General features: G+C 38.0%; 1 protein-coding gene across 15 annotated transcripts in view; it reads left to right on the top strand.

The window, feature by feature from the left end:
* The window catches only part of R3HDM1 (R3H domain containing 1), a 219,605-nt gene extending 204,556 nt beyond the window's left edge, over positions 1 to 15,049 (top strand). For all 15 annotated transcript variants that reach the window (XM_057505643.1, XM_036886607.2, XM_057505649.1 and 12 more), the window contains 4 exons: positions 1,223 to 1,367; positions 12,243 to 12,325; positions 12,846 to 12,930; positions 13,708 to 15,049. In XM_057505643.1, coding sequence (XP_057361626.1) covers positions 1,223 to 1,367; positions 12,243 to 12,325; positions 12,846 to 12,930; positions 13,708 to 14,069 — 675 coding nt within the window. In that variant the 3' untranslated portion in view covers positions 14,070 to 15,049. The remainder of the gene's footprint in view (positions 1 to 1,222; positions 1,368 to 12,242; positions 12,326 to 12,845; positions 12,931 to 13,707) is intronic.
* Positions 15,050 to 15,309: the final 260 nt, after the last annotated feature.

The following is a 15,309-nucleotide window of genomic DNA, read 5'->3' as shown; positions in this document are numbered from 1 at the left end:
AGAGAACACTGCCTGATAGCACAGCATACACATTCTTCTCAGATGCACATGGAACATTTTCTTGGATAGACCAAATGTTGAGCCACATATTAAGTTGCAAAGATTTTAATTTAAAAGGTTGATATCATCCAAAGTATTTCTCCACCAACACTGAATTGGAGGCTAGCTCAGAGCAATAAGACAAGAAAATAATAAAAGCATCCAAATTGGAAGAAGTAAAATTCTCTCCATTGATAATATGATCTCCTCACAAAGACACTTATAACTAGAAAGGAAAAAATAGTTGCAATGGAGGAAATTGGCAGGTACCACCTTAGCCAAAAAATAAAAATAACACCAGTACTATGATGACAAACGGACAACAGGCAAATCCAGATTGAGGGACATTCTACAGAGAAACTGATCTTCAAAATGACCTTGAGAAGATGATCTTCAAAAATGTCAAAATCATGAAAGAAAAGAGACACTGTGGCTCTATTCCAGATTAAAGATTAGAGTCATGACAACTAAATGCAACACTTGAGTAGACTGGATTCTAGACTAGAAGGGGAAGGTTTTCTTTTCTTTTTGCCATGATGTACATTAGTGGGACAGTTAGCAAATTTTGAATAAATTCTGTGGATTATATAATTCTGTTGTTAATTGCCTGATTTTGATAATTCTACAGTGATTATATATGAAAAATTCATTTTTAGGAAATAGACACTAGTTATTTTGGGATAGACAAATATTTTGAGCAACTCATTCTCAAATAGGTAAGAAAAAAATATTTACATATATACAGAGAAAATACAATAAAATATTAACATTTGGGAAATCAGAATTCTTTGTACTACTTTTGCAACTCTTCTTTAGTGATGAATTATTTTAAAATGAAATGTTAAACAGTTAATGTGACAAAAGGAGTGATGTAGATATATATATTCCTTCATGCAAAATACTGTTATTGTCAAGGTACAAAACAAAATTCAAAAATAGGAAGATAGTTCTAGTTCCATTTTCATAAAATGTAGGTGGATAAGTGCATATGCACAGAAACCATCTATTGCCACTGTCTGTCTTTGGGAGTTGGAAATGAGGTTTTAATTTTTTAATAACAAGTACATATTGTAATAATGTAACAAGTACATCTTTGTATTTAGAAAGAATAAAACTTCTGTCCAAAATGAAATTTTGCAGAGCCTGACTAAAATGCTGATCCATTTTCTTGGTGTAATTGCAGCACAGCCCTCAACTCAGTAGTCCAATTATTTCACCAGCTCAGTCGCCAACACCAGCTCAGCTGTCCACCCTGAAAACTGTCCGTCCATCTGGACCACCACTTTCCATCATACCCCAGTTTTCTAGAACTTTTGTCCCTGGCCAAGGTAAGTATGTGCAAAACTAGTCACAGCCTCAGGGACTTTGGGGTTTACCTTGGTGCTTCTGCTTTCTGTTTCTGCAGGGCTACATTTTTACCTCTCCTCCAGGCATATTTGTTTATTACTGTATGTTATTATTACATATTATTATTACATACTTTCCAATCTTTAATGTGTCATCACTAATAATTACTAATTTAGTAACTATTTATATTCAGTAATTAACTTACATGATAGAATTTAAAAGGCTTTAATGTAATAATACTAGGCTCAATTTCTTTATTATAGTAATATGTTATTACAGTTCAGATTTCTATATATATATATCAATAATTTATTTTAAAACTAATTCAACAAACAATTGTTGAGGACTTACTGTACTCCAATATACAAAGATGAATAAGGTCAGTCATCCTCACTGATCCTCAGTGTAGTTGGGAGGAACAGATTTGCAACCAGGTGATTATAAAATAATATGAAACCATTAATTTTATTTTCTGGAATTTATTCTAGGGATAATGTACACAATGATTTATGCACAGAAGGGTTTATCCTGCTGAAAAAAATTCAAAACAACCTAAATATCCATCATCAGTAAGGATTAGATTACAGTGTAGCCATATAAGGAATACTATGCAGTTACCTAAATATCACTCTTTAAAGAATCATTAAAAGAGGAAATATTCACAGTACAGCAAGTGATTTTAGAAAGTTACATGGACATTTCAAAAAGGGTATACAGGTGTCCAATAAGTCTGTGGTAATGTGTTCAGCATCATTAGAGAAAGAAATTAGACTGTGAATGAAGAAATACCACTTTGCCCCCAATCAGATGGCTATAATCAGAAAGATTAACAATACTGAATATTGGTGAAGATACAGAGCAAATCAAATTCTCACACATTGCTGTGGGAGTATAAAATAATAAACCTATTTCGGAAAAGGATTTGGCAGTGTCTTAACAGAGTTCATCACTACCGTAAAATGCAGCAGTTCCACTCCTAGGTATTTACCCAAAAGAAATGAAAACATATCTGTACAGACTTGTACAAGAGCATTTACAACAACCTTATTTTGTTATAATAGCCTGAACTGGACACGACCTAAAGTCCACCAACAGGAGAATGGATAAACAAATTGAAGTATATCCTTATAGAGTAATACTACTCAACAGTAAAAAGGAACAAATCAAACTACTGACAATGTAACGACATGGATGAATCTCAGAGTCCTTATGTTAAGTAAAAACAAACCAGACACAAAAAGAAGACATACTATATGATTCTACATATATGAAATCCAACTGTAAAGCAAGCTAAGCTGTGATATTAGAAATCAGATAGTGTTGATGGTATGGAATTGACTGGAAAGGAACTTGAGGGAACTTTTCAGAGGAGGCAAATGTACAATATCTTCTTTGAGTCACAGCTAAATGGACTATTATTAGAATTCATAAAACCCATTCTGAGAAGGAAGAATAAAGCTGGGGGTTTTATGGTCCCCGACTTCAAGCTCTACTACAAAGCCACAGCAATCAAGACAATTTGGTACTGGCACAACAACAGACCCATAGACCAATGGAACAGACTAGAGAGCCCTTATATAAACCCAACCATATATGGTCAATTAATATATGTGATAAAGGAGCCATGAATATACAATGGGGAAATGACAGCCTCTTCAACAGCTGGTGTTGGCAAAACTGGACAGCTACATGTAAGAGAATGAAACTGGATTATTGTTTAACCCCATACACAAAACTAAACTTGAAATGGATCAAAGACTTCAATGTAAGTTGTGAAACCATAAAATTCTCAGAAGACAACGTAGGCAAAAATCTCCTGAATATAAGCATGAGCAACTTCTTCCTGAATGCATTTCCTCAAGTAAGGGAAACAAAAGCAAAAATGAACTCATGGGACTACATCAAACTAAAAAGTTTCTGTACAGCAAAGGGCACCATGAGCAGAACAAGAAGGCATCATAAGTATGGGAGAATGTATTTGTAAATGACATATCTGACAAGGGGTTAACATCCAAAATATATAAAGAACTTACAGGCCTCCACACCCAAAAGCAAATAACCCGATTAACAAGTGGGCAGAGGATATGAAGAGACAGTTCTCCAAAGAAGAAATTCAGATGGCCAACAGACACATGAAAAGATGCTCCACATCAATAATCATCAGGGAAATGCAAATTAAAACCACAGTGAGTATCACCTCACACCAATAAGGATGACCAGCATCAAAAAGACTAAGAGCAACACATGCTGGCGAGGATGTGGAGAAATGGAAACCCTCCTACACTGCTGGTGGGAATGTAAGCTAGTTCAGCCATTGTAGAAAGCAATATGAAGGTTCCTCAAAAAACTAAAAAAAGAAATACCATTTGATCTGGGAATTCCACTCCTTGGAATTTACCCAAAGAATACAACTTCTCAGATTCAAAAAGACATATGCACCTCAATGTTTATCGCAGCACTATTTACAATAGCCAAGATATGGAAGCAACCTGTGTCCATCAGTAGATGAATGGATAAAGATGTACATATACACAATGGAATACTATTAAGCCATAGAAAAGAAACAAATCCTAACATTTGCAACAACATGGATGGAGCTGGAAGACATTATGCTCAGTGAAATAAGCCAGGCGGAGAAAGACAAGTGCCAAATGATTTCCTTCATTTGTGGAGTATAACAATGAAGCAAAACTGAAGGAACAAAATGGCAGCAGACTCAGAGACTCCAAGAATGAACTAGTGGTTACCAAAGGGGAGGGGTATGGGAGGGCAGATGGGGAGGGAGGGAGAAGGGGACTGAGGGGTATTATGTTTAGTACACATGGTGTGGGGGATCACGGGGAGAACAGTGTAGCACAGAGAAGGCACATAGTGGATCTCTGGCAACTTGCTGCACTGATGGACAGTGACTGCATTGGGGTATGGGTGGGGACTTGATAATATGGGTAAATGTATAACCACATTGTTTCTTCATGTGAAACCTTCATAAGAGTGTATATCAATAATACCTTAATAAAAAATTTTTTTTAATTTATCAAATCCGACACTAGAGATGCACATTTTATATTAATCATATCTGTTTTTAAAAATAATGATACACACATGTGTGAGCACACACTTGGAGAACAAAAACTGAAAAGGTGCACAATCACACCAAAATGTGAGAAGTGATATAATTACCAGGGTATTTTTTTTCTCTTTTGTAATTCTCTATTTCCAAATTTTCTACAAAGCCTCTTACTTTAATAATCTACAAAAATAGAGCATGTTACAAAAAATACTTTGAAACTGTGGGTTGAAGAAATGTGGCAATATAGTAATAGCAAGATGCATGGTCTAGTATGAATGCCACAGGAAGAGTGTGTACCATGGCCAGTGATGAGTCACCTTTGGTTACTGCTGACTATCATGTCTTCTCCATATTTGGAAAGAGTACTGCTCCCAAGGCCTAAACTTAACTCTGACATCTTTGCACCTGTTTTTTATGCATCTTCACATTTCACAGTCATTTCTGGTCTTAGTGCTAAGCCTCCATGTCATATCTGCCCTTCAGCTAGTGCTTGGGAAGGACCATGTCATGAGTGTGGCCTGACAGGGAGCTGCCCAAGAACCTCACGGTGTTCATTAGAAAAGAGCCCCACAGAATAGTCAGAACGCCATGCCTTGCTTCTCTCTGTTTCAAAGCTTTTGGGAGAGGGAGTGTATGCTTTCCTGAAGATGCTTTCCTAACTCCTATGCATAACCTTCCTCCAAACACAGAATGTGCTAAATTTGAAGATATCTGGTTAAAATTAAATGGGACTATAACAAATGAAAATACTGTTCTCCAGGACAAGGTTTTTGAAATCAGCATTTATTAAACCCTTTCCATGTGATGTCTTTAGGCCTTCCTGAGTGAAAGAAAAAAATCAGAGTATCTCCATCCTAAAAACCCCAAATTTGTTGATTTTGGAAGGGGGGATACCTATTAATGAATAGACTTAAGAACTGTGCCACTCTTTCTAAACAACTTCAAATTATAAAGATAAACTTTCATTGAAAGAGAACTTAAGAGCAGACACAAGACATAGAATGTAAATACACCTACTGGTTAAGACTGTAAAAATACTTATATGAGTATGTGTAAATTCATGTATGCATATATTTACAGTAGTTAATAATAAATTAGGGGAAGAGGATTAAAGATGGCAGCATGAGAGGTGAGACAGAGACTTCCTCCTAAAACTGCATATAATACGAAAATATAATACAACTAATCCTGAAAGAGCAACAGGAAAGAGGGCTACGCCAGACTGCATATACCTGGAGAAAGGAATAGATGTCACAGAACAGGGTAACATACCAAAGCCATGGCCCCATGGGACCCAAGCCCTTCCCCCACCCCACCTCACCAGCAGGAGGAAGAGAAATGGAGTTGAGGCCTGAGACTACTGAACACCTACCTCTAGAGATCTGCTCTTGGAGCACAAACCTACATTGCGTGGTACTCTCATGACTAGGGGGGTGGAGAGCTAAGACTGGCAGAATACCTGGGGAGACTGAGCTTCCACCTGCTTCTGGAAAACAGGGATCCATATCAGGCTGCTCTGGGACAAAAAAAAAAGGTGGGAAGTCTTCCTAACAGCAAGAAGGCTGTTGGGCAAGGATTGCGCAGAGCTTATTGCTTGGGAGAAAGGACAGATAGACAAAATTGTATGGGTGCACCCTGCCCAGTGGGTTGGGAACTTGCATGTTTTTCAGGTGCTCCAGCTCCCTAGCAGGCTATGCAGCTCTAGGCCCCCCCTCCATGATATGCAGCCTACCATGCCTTCCTCCCAGTCAGCCCGCACATGGCTTGCAAAACAGCAAACCCTGCCCTCACATTAGGCCAGCCAGAGGGAAGCCCTACCTACAGCAGCTACAAATGTAAAGCATAGAGGCTTATAGCTGTGTGCTCAGCTCACTGGTTCTAGCAGTGGAGACAGGCACAGCAGCCAGGAAGCAGGAAACAGCTCTTCCCCCCACTGAGGAACCAACACTGCTCCCCTGTGACCCCTGACATTGCTCCAGGGGCTGAGGAGCTCCAGAGAGTAGAGCTTCTGGGCACTACAGGGCACCACATACAAATAAGATCAAAGGAACCCAGTTCAAAGCAAAATTGTACATAACACCAGAGTAATAGTCAAATGAAACTGGCCTCATGAATCTTCCCGAAAGAGATTTCAAAATAAATATCATAAACAAGCTCATGGAGGTACAGAAAAATACTCAAGAACTCAGGAATGCTGGTCAGAGATCCAATAATTGCGGAACACAGTTTCTGAAATGAAACATACAAAAGAAGGTTTTAAAAGCAGGGTAGATATGGTGGAGGAGACGATAAATGAAATAGAAATTAAAGAAGAGGAATACAAAGAAACTGAGGCACAGAGAGGAAAAAAGATCTCTAAGAATGAAAGAATATTGAAAGAACCATGTGACCAATCCAAATGGAACAATATTCATATTATAGGGGTACCAGAAGAAGAGAGAGAAAAGGCATAGAAAGTATCATAGAGGAGGTAATTGCTGAAAATATCCCCAATCTGGGGAAGTAGATAGTCTCTCAGGCCATGGAGGTGCACAGATCTTGTAACACAAGGGACCCAAGGAAGACAACACCAACACATATAATAATTAAAATGGCAAAGATCAAGGATAAGGACAGAGTATTAAAAGCAGTCAGAGGGAGAAATAAGATCACATACAAAGGAAAGCCCATCAAGCTATCATCAGACTTCTCAGCAGAAACCTTACAGGCCAAAAGGGAGTAGCATGATATATTAAATGCCATGAAGCAGAAGGGCCTGGAACCAAGATTACTTTATCTGGTAAGATTATCATTTAAATTTGAAGGAGGGATTAAACAATTTTCAGATAAAAAAAGCTGAGAGAATTTACCTTCCACAAACCATCTCTAGAGTATATTTTGGTGGGACTGCTATAGATGGAAGTGTTCCTAAGGTTAATAGCAGTTGCCAAAGGTAAGAAAACCACAGTAAAGAAAGTAGAACAGTTAATTACTAAGCAAATGCAAAATTAAATCAACTACCCCCGAAGTCAATCAAGAGTACAGAATATGATACCTAATATATAAAGAATATTAAAAAACCTTTAGATTATGTTTGTAATAGCATACTAAATGAGTTAAGTTACTCTCTTACATAATAAGGAAGTTAACCTTGAACCTTTGGTAACCACAAATGTAAAACCTGCTATGGCAAAAAGTACATACCTATTGAAAATCACCCTAGATGTAAATGGCCTCAGTGCACCAATCAAAAGACAGAGTCACTGAATGGATATAAAAACAAGACCCATCTATATGCTGCCTACAAGATACTCACCTCAAACCCAAAGACATACACAGACTAAAAGTGAAGGGATGGAAAAAGATATTTCGTGCAACTAATAGGGAGAAAAAAGCAGGTGTTGCAGTACTTGTATCAGACAAAAGAGACTTCAAAACAAAGAAAGTCACAAGAGACAAAGAAGGACATTACATAATGATAAAAGGGTCAATCTAACAAGTAGATATAACCATTATAAATATCTATGCACCCAACACAGGAGCACCTACATATGTGAAACAAATACAAACAATTAAAAGGGGAAGTAGAATGCAATGCATTCAAACTAGGAGACTTCAACACTCCACTCACTCCAAAGGATATATCAACCAGACAGAAAATAAGTAAGGAGACAAGGCACTGAACAACACATTAGAACAGACGAACCTAACAGACATCTACAGAACTCAACACCCAAAAGCAGCAGAATACACATTCTTCTCAAGTAAACATGGAAAATTTTCAAGAGTAGATCATATACTAGGCCACAAAAAGAACCTCGGTAAATTCAAAAAGATTGAAATTGTACCAACCAGTTTCTCAGACCACAAAGGTATGAAACTAGAAATAAATTATGCAAAGAAAATGAAAAATCCCACAAACACATGGAGGCTTCACAACATGCTGCTAAATAACCAGTGGATCAATGAACAAATAAAAACAGAGATCCAATGATATATGGAGACAAATGACAACAGTAATTCAACACCACAAAATCTGTGGGACGCAGCAAAGGCCATGCTAAGAGGAAAGTATATTGCCATACAGGCCTACCTCAGGAAAGAAGTACAATCCCATATGAACAGTCTAACTCACAATTAAGAAAAATAGAAAAAGAAGAACAAATGAGGCACAAAGTTAGTAGGAGGAGGAATGTAATATAGATTAGAGCAGAAATAAATAAAGTTGAGAAGAATAAAACAATAGAAAGAATTAATGAAAGCAAGAGCTGGTTCTTCAAGAAAATTTAAAAAATAGATAAACCCCTAGCCATACTTATCAAGAAAAAAAAGAGAGTCTACACACATAAACAGAATCAGAAATGACAGAGGAAAAATCACTACGGACAGCACAGAAATACAAGGACTTATGAGAGAATACTATGAAAAATCATATGCTAACAAACTGGATAACCTATAAGAAATGGACAACTTTCTAGAAAAATACAACCTTCCAAGGCTGACCCAGGATGAGGAGAAAATCTGAATAGACCAATTACCAGCAAGGAAATTTTATTGGTAATAAAAAAAAGTACCTAAGAGCAAAACCCCATACCAGATGGTTTCACTGCTGAATTTTATCACACATTTAGTGAAGACCTAATACCCATCCTTCTTAAAGTTTTCCAAAAAGTAGAAAAGGAGGGAATACTCCCAAACTCATCCTACAAGGCCACCATCACTCTAATTCCAAAACCAGGCAAAGACCCCACAAAAAATGAAAATTACAGACCAATACCCCTGATGAACATTGATGCAAAAATACTCAATAAAATATTAGCAAACCTAATTCAAAAATATATCAAAAAGGTCATCCACCATAATCAAGTACCATATATTCCAGGGATGCAAGGTTTCTGCAATATTAGAAAATCCAACCAAATTATCAGCAGCAGCAAAAAGGACAAAAACCACATGTTCATCTCCATAGATGCTGAAAAAGCATTTGACAAAATTCAATATCCATTCATGATAAAAAAAAACTTTAAACAAAATGGTATAGATGTCAAGTACCTCAACATAATAAAGGTCATCTATGAGAAATCCACAATCAACATCATACTTAACATCAAGGAGCTGAAAGCCTTTCCTTTAAGATTGGGGACAAGATAAAGATGCCCACTCTCTCCACTTTTATTCAACATAGTTCTGGAGATCCTCGCCACAGCAATTAGACAACACAAAGAAATAAGGGCCTCCAGATTGGCAAGGAAGAAGTCAAACAGTCCCTGTTTTCAGATGACATAATATTGTACATAAAAAACCCTAAAATATCCACTCCAAAACTACTAGATCTAATATCTGAATTCAACAAAGTTGCAGGGTACAAAATTAATACACAGGAATCTGTTGCATTCCTATACACTAACGATGAACTAGCAGAAAGCGAATTGAGGAAAATAATTCCATTCACAATCACATCAAAAAGAATAAAATACTTAGGAATAAACCTAACCAAGGAAGTGAAAGACCAATGGTCTGAAAACTACATGACACTCTTAAGAGAAATTAGAGAAGATACCAATAAATGGAACACATCCCATGCTCGTGGATAGGAAGAATTAATATAGTCAAAATGGCCATTCTGCCTAAAGCAATCTACAGATTCAATGCAATTATCAAAATACCAGCAGCATTCCTCAATGAACTAGAGCAAACAGTTCTAAAATTCATGTGGAACCACAAAAGACCTCAAACAGCCAAAGCAATTCTGAGAAGGAAGAATAAAACTGGGGGCATTACGCTCCCCAACTTCAAGTTCTACTACGAAGCCACAGTAATCAAGAATTTGGTACTGGCGCAAGAACAGACCCATAGACCAATGGAACAGACTAGAGATAGAGAGCCTTGATATAAACCCAACCATATATGGTCAATTAATATATGATAAAGGAGCCATGGACATACAGTGGATAAATGACAGCCTCTTCAACAGCTGGTGTTAGCAAAACTGGACAGCTACATGCAAGAGAATGAAACTGGATTATTGTTTAACCCCATACACAAAAGTAAACTCGAAATGGATCAAAGACTTCAATGTAAGTCATGAAACCATAAACTCTTAAAAGACAACATAGGCAAACATCTCCTGAATATAAGCATGAGCAACTTCTTCCTGAACACATCTCCTCAAGCAAGGGAAACAAACAAAATCAAAAATGAACTCTTGAGACTACATCAAGCTAAAAAGTTTCTGTACAGCAAAGGACACCATCAGCAGAACAAAAAGACATCCTACAGTATGGGAGAATATATTTGTAAAATGACATATCTGACAAGGGGTTAACATCCAAAATATATAAAGAACTTAACACGCCTCAACACCCAAAAAGCAAATAACCCGATTAACAAATATGGAGAGGATATAAAGAGACAGTTCTCCAAAGAAGAAATTCAGATGGCCAACAGACATGAAAAGACGCTCCACATCACTAATCATCAGGGAAATGCAAATTCAAACAACAGTGAGATATCACCTCACACCAGTAAGGATGGCCAGCATTGAAAAATCCTAAGAACAACAAATGCTGGCTAGCATGCGGAGAAAGGGGAACCCTCCTACACTGCTGGTGGGAATGTAAGTTTGTCCATTGTGGAAAGCAATATGGAGGTTCCTCAAGAAACTAAAAATAGAAATACCATTTGACCCAGGAATCCCACTCCTTGGAATTTACCCAAAGAATACAACTCAGATTCAAAAAGACATATGCACCTCTATGTTTATTACAGCATTATTTACAATAGCCAAGATATGGAAGTAACCTAAGTGTCCATTAGTAGATGAATGGATAAAGGAGATGTGGTACACAATGGAATATGACTCACCCATAAGAAGAAAACAGATCCTACCATTTGCAACAACATGGTTGGAGCTAGAGGGTATTATTATGCTCATTGAAATAAGCTAGGCAGAAAAAGACAGGTACCAAATGATTTGCCTCATTTGTGGAGTGTAACAGCAAAGCAAAACTGAAGGAATAAAACAGCAGACTCACAGACCCCAAGAAGGGACTCGTGGTTTCCAAAGGGGAGGGGTGTGGGAGGGTGGGTGAGGAGGGTGGGAGAAGGGGTTTGATGGCTATTATGTTTAGTACACATGGTATGGGGGTCACGGGGAAGACAGTGTAGCACAGAGAAGGCAAATAGTGAATCTGTGGCACCTTACTACACTGATGGACAGTGACTGCAATGGGGTATGGGTCGGAACTTGATAATATGGCAAACGTAGTAACCACATTGTTTTTCATGTAAAACTTTCATAAGAGTGTATATCAATAATACCTTAATAAAAAAAAGGAAACACAGTAATAATAAATTAGAGGATATCAAGAGCTTTTATTTTCCCAGGGTTATTTTCTTCCTCTAAAGTGTAAGTAACATTAATTTTCAGTCATCATAGAAAATACGGATTTTAGCATCTCAAGTGGGTGGAGTGGGTGTTCTTGTTATTTTGTGGATTACATGGAATGTTAAGGTATATAGAGGTTTCTCTGCAACCTATCTGCATCTACCCAAGTGTCCACCATTTACCCTCCTTCTTAACCACTGTTACGAGTCTAGTCCTTTCAGAAGTTTACCCCAGGTCTTGAAAGGAGATATGGACACTTTTAAATCATTTAAAAAACCCTGTCAATACCTACACTTTGTATTCTACAAAACTTGTTACCCCTATTTGTCTTAAGTGTTCTGGAAAATTCAGAAAACTCTGCGATGTACTTTGTAACAGAGAGGAATATATAAAAACGGTGTGTTGTTGTTTGGCTTTCAGGTGATGCCAGATACCCATTACTTGGCCAGCCACTGCAGTACAACTCTCCTGCTGTTCTACACGGACACATTCCAGCCCAGCAGGTATGAAAGCCAGTTGTGTGAGCACCTGGGCTTTGTTGACAGAACCTCATAGTTCTGTTGCCCAGGGGGTCAGGAGATGGAGGTAGTGTGGGCTATGGTGCACCTGTTGGTGCTGCGCAAGGAGAAGCTCCGGTTCTTGCCACCTGGTGTATTGACCTTTTCAGTAGCCCCACTGAAAGTAGAGCAAGGGAGAAGGTGATGTGCTTGACTGAGCAGAAATTCACTAGTGTTATCCAAAAATCGGTGGCAGCTGGGGCATTGGGGCACCTTTCTTATGAAAGACAGTCAGCAAGTGACTGGCCATAGTGAGGAACAGAAGTGCCATTGCACAGAGGCAGAATTCAGAAGGCCTGGGATTGGATTTCTTTGAAGGACAAAACCCAGTAGGTTTTGTGATTGAGTATGTTTATGTAATAAGTATGTTTACATCATGAGTATGTTTATGTGTTAATTGTTGGAACACTACAAACACATTTGTCAGCTTTATTGACCTAATTTCTCATTATTTATGGATTTCCAGGGTCAGTCTGGCAACAGGCATGGAAATAGAGGAAGGAAACAAGCTAAAAAAGCTGCATCCACTGACCTTGGTGCAGGAGAAGCAGGTGTGTCCTTGAGCGACAATGGATGTGGTTTGACAAACTATTAACAGTTCGTCTTTAAAACCATGCCATACCACAGAAATGGATTTCCTCTTTCTAGAGTCCTGCAAAAAAGTTGTAATTATGTTGAACATAAAATTATGTTGTCTATATTGTAGGGTTCTTGAATATGTTCTTTTCATTCTGTCTCATTTCCTGTTTGAAAATGTGTAAGATACAGGTAAGTTGAGGAGGAGTGAAGGGACGAAAGGGAAAAGATGTGTGTAAGACAAGCAGGTAGAATGAAACTCTTTGCCTCTGTATCCTCTGAGAAAGGAAGTAATCCTTACACTTCTGTGTGGAGATGGTCTGAATGAACAAATAAATCACCTGTCCATGGCAAACTGCTTTCAGATGTGCCTTAACTTTCTATTGAACAGCCTTGGAGTGGTTACAGCAAATGCTCTTATCTTTATTTTACAATGGGAACATGAATTTCAGGAGATTCAGGAGACTGTTTTCCTAAGATCACACAGCTAATTTAGAGAAGCCACTGTACAGTGCTTTGTTTTTTATGTGCAACTATCACTGAAGACTGAAATGGGTAGCTCAGCACCATCAGCTCCATACCCCTTGCTTAAGAGGTTAATAGGAATGATTTTCAAAATAACCGTAACAATTAGAATTTTGTGGATTTGAATGGTTTCAGAAAATTCTCTTCTTATGTCATATTTGGATCTGCAGTACTTTCTGTCCACCTTTAGTAATAGGGATTATTAATTCTAACCTTTTCCATTCTAGTTGTTGGGAAGGTCTTGGAAATTACTGAACTACCAGATGGAATAACTCGCATGGAGGCCGAGAAGCTTTTTGGGGAACTCTTTAAAATTGGCGCCAAGATCCGGTGGCTCCGGGATCCCCAGTCCCAGCCCCAGCTACGTCGTCACCCTCTCTGCTGTGGCAGTGGGGACAATACTGTCAACCCTGAACGCTCTAAACCCAGTGACTTGGCCTCCACATACACTGTCCTAGCCACATTCCCCTCCATTTCGGCTGCACAGAATGCATTGAAGAAGCAAATTAACTCGATTAACAAGTTTAAGCTGAGAACAAGCAAGAAGCACTATGACTTTCACATTTTGGAAAGGGCAAGTTCTCAGTAACAGCCACCTTGGACCCTTGGCCTTTACGATTCCCCTGTCCTCTCCCATCTTTAATTGGGTTGGTATTTGGAGCTTCTCTTAACATGATAGAGACTCCTAGGATGTGTGGTTATCGTGTTACAGCTTTTGAAGACAGGCCAGTGATCCAGCAAGGGGGTGGAAATACACATTTCACCCTGAATAACTAGGAATTCATATCAGAATGATACAGAGTTAGCAGCTTTTTCTGGGGAAATGCTGTTCAAATGCCTCCTAACTTTTATAGTTATTTTGTTTTATATTTCTGAGTTATTGTATCAGATCCAAAGCTCTATTGTACAGCAAATTATTCTTCAAAATGATTACAACCAGTTGCAGCCTGTATTTCTTTTTTGCAGCCAGCACATGTGACCCAACATAGAATTTGGGGGGAAAGAATGGAGGAGTAGTGTGACCAGGTCGAGACCATGTGCTCTTTTTGGGAGGACTTGAGGGTGACTAAGGAGCCTACAAATAGAAATTACTCTCCCCCTGTATCTCTAAACACAGTAACAATTCCCAGAAAATACACAACTCCCTCATAGGGTCCTTCTGTTTCTCATTTAGGTAGTATGAACATTAAGTATAAAGTAAATTATGTTCTTAATGCTTCTTAGTCAAACCACTTAAGATTCAAAGGGGACTAGGAATCATTCTAGGCAGGAAAATACTTCCACTTTTTTTTTTCAGTGTCCCTCCAATAACTGAATGCCACTTACTTGCATTCCCATTCTTGTGGATTTTTTGTCCCCTAAGGAAATGCATCTGATGGGTGCTGGGAACTTCCTAAGTGGTTTAAAATGTGTTTTCATTGTTTGCAGCGGATCACTGGACATCAAAGATTCATTGCACTTACGAACAAGGAAACTTTTTTTCAATTTCTGTGTAATTTGCAAAGCTGTACAATGTGTGCTGATGCAAGCCTTTTTCAGTTCAAAAGAATAAATGTTTACAAATACAGACCCACTTTGTCTTTTGTAAATTAAAAATACCTTTTTAAATGAGTGTGGGTACTGAAGACTTCACCTGTCTTGACAATTTCAATTTCAGACTTAGAGAAGGTGAAGAACAGTAAACCTCCTCCTTTTACAAATGTCCTAGGAAGCATCACTTTTTCTGTAGGAATGATTCCTATGAGCATGATTCATGTGTTTTTTTGGTCTCTCATAAAGGTAATACCAATGAATTGTAGACAGTTTTGAGTATGGATACAACTAAAAGT

This window comes from Manis pentadactyla, chromosome 8 (assembly GCF_030020395.1).
Source record: "Manis pentadactyla isolate mManPen7 chromosome 8, mManPen7.hap1, whole genome shotgun sequence".
Classification (NCBI taxonomy): domain Eukaryota; kingdom Metazoa; phylum Chordata; class Mammalia; order Pholidota; family Manidae; genus Manis; species Manis pentadactyla.
This window is presented reverse-complemented; position numbering and strand designations above follow the sequence as displayed.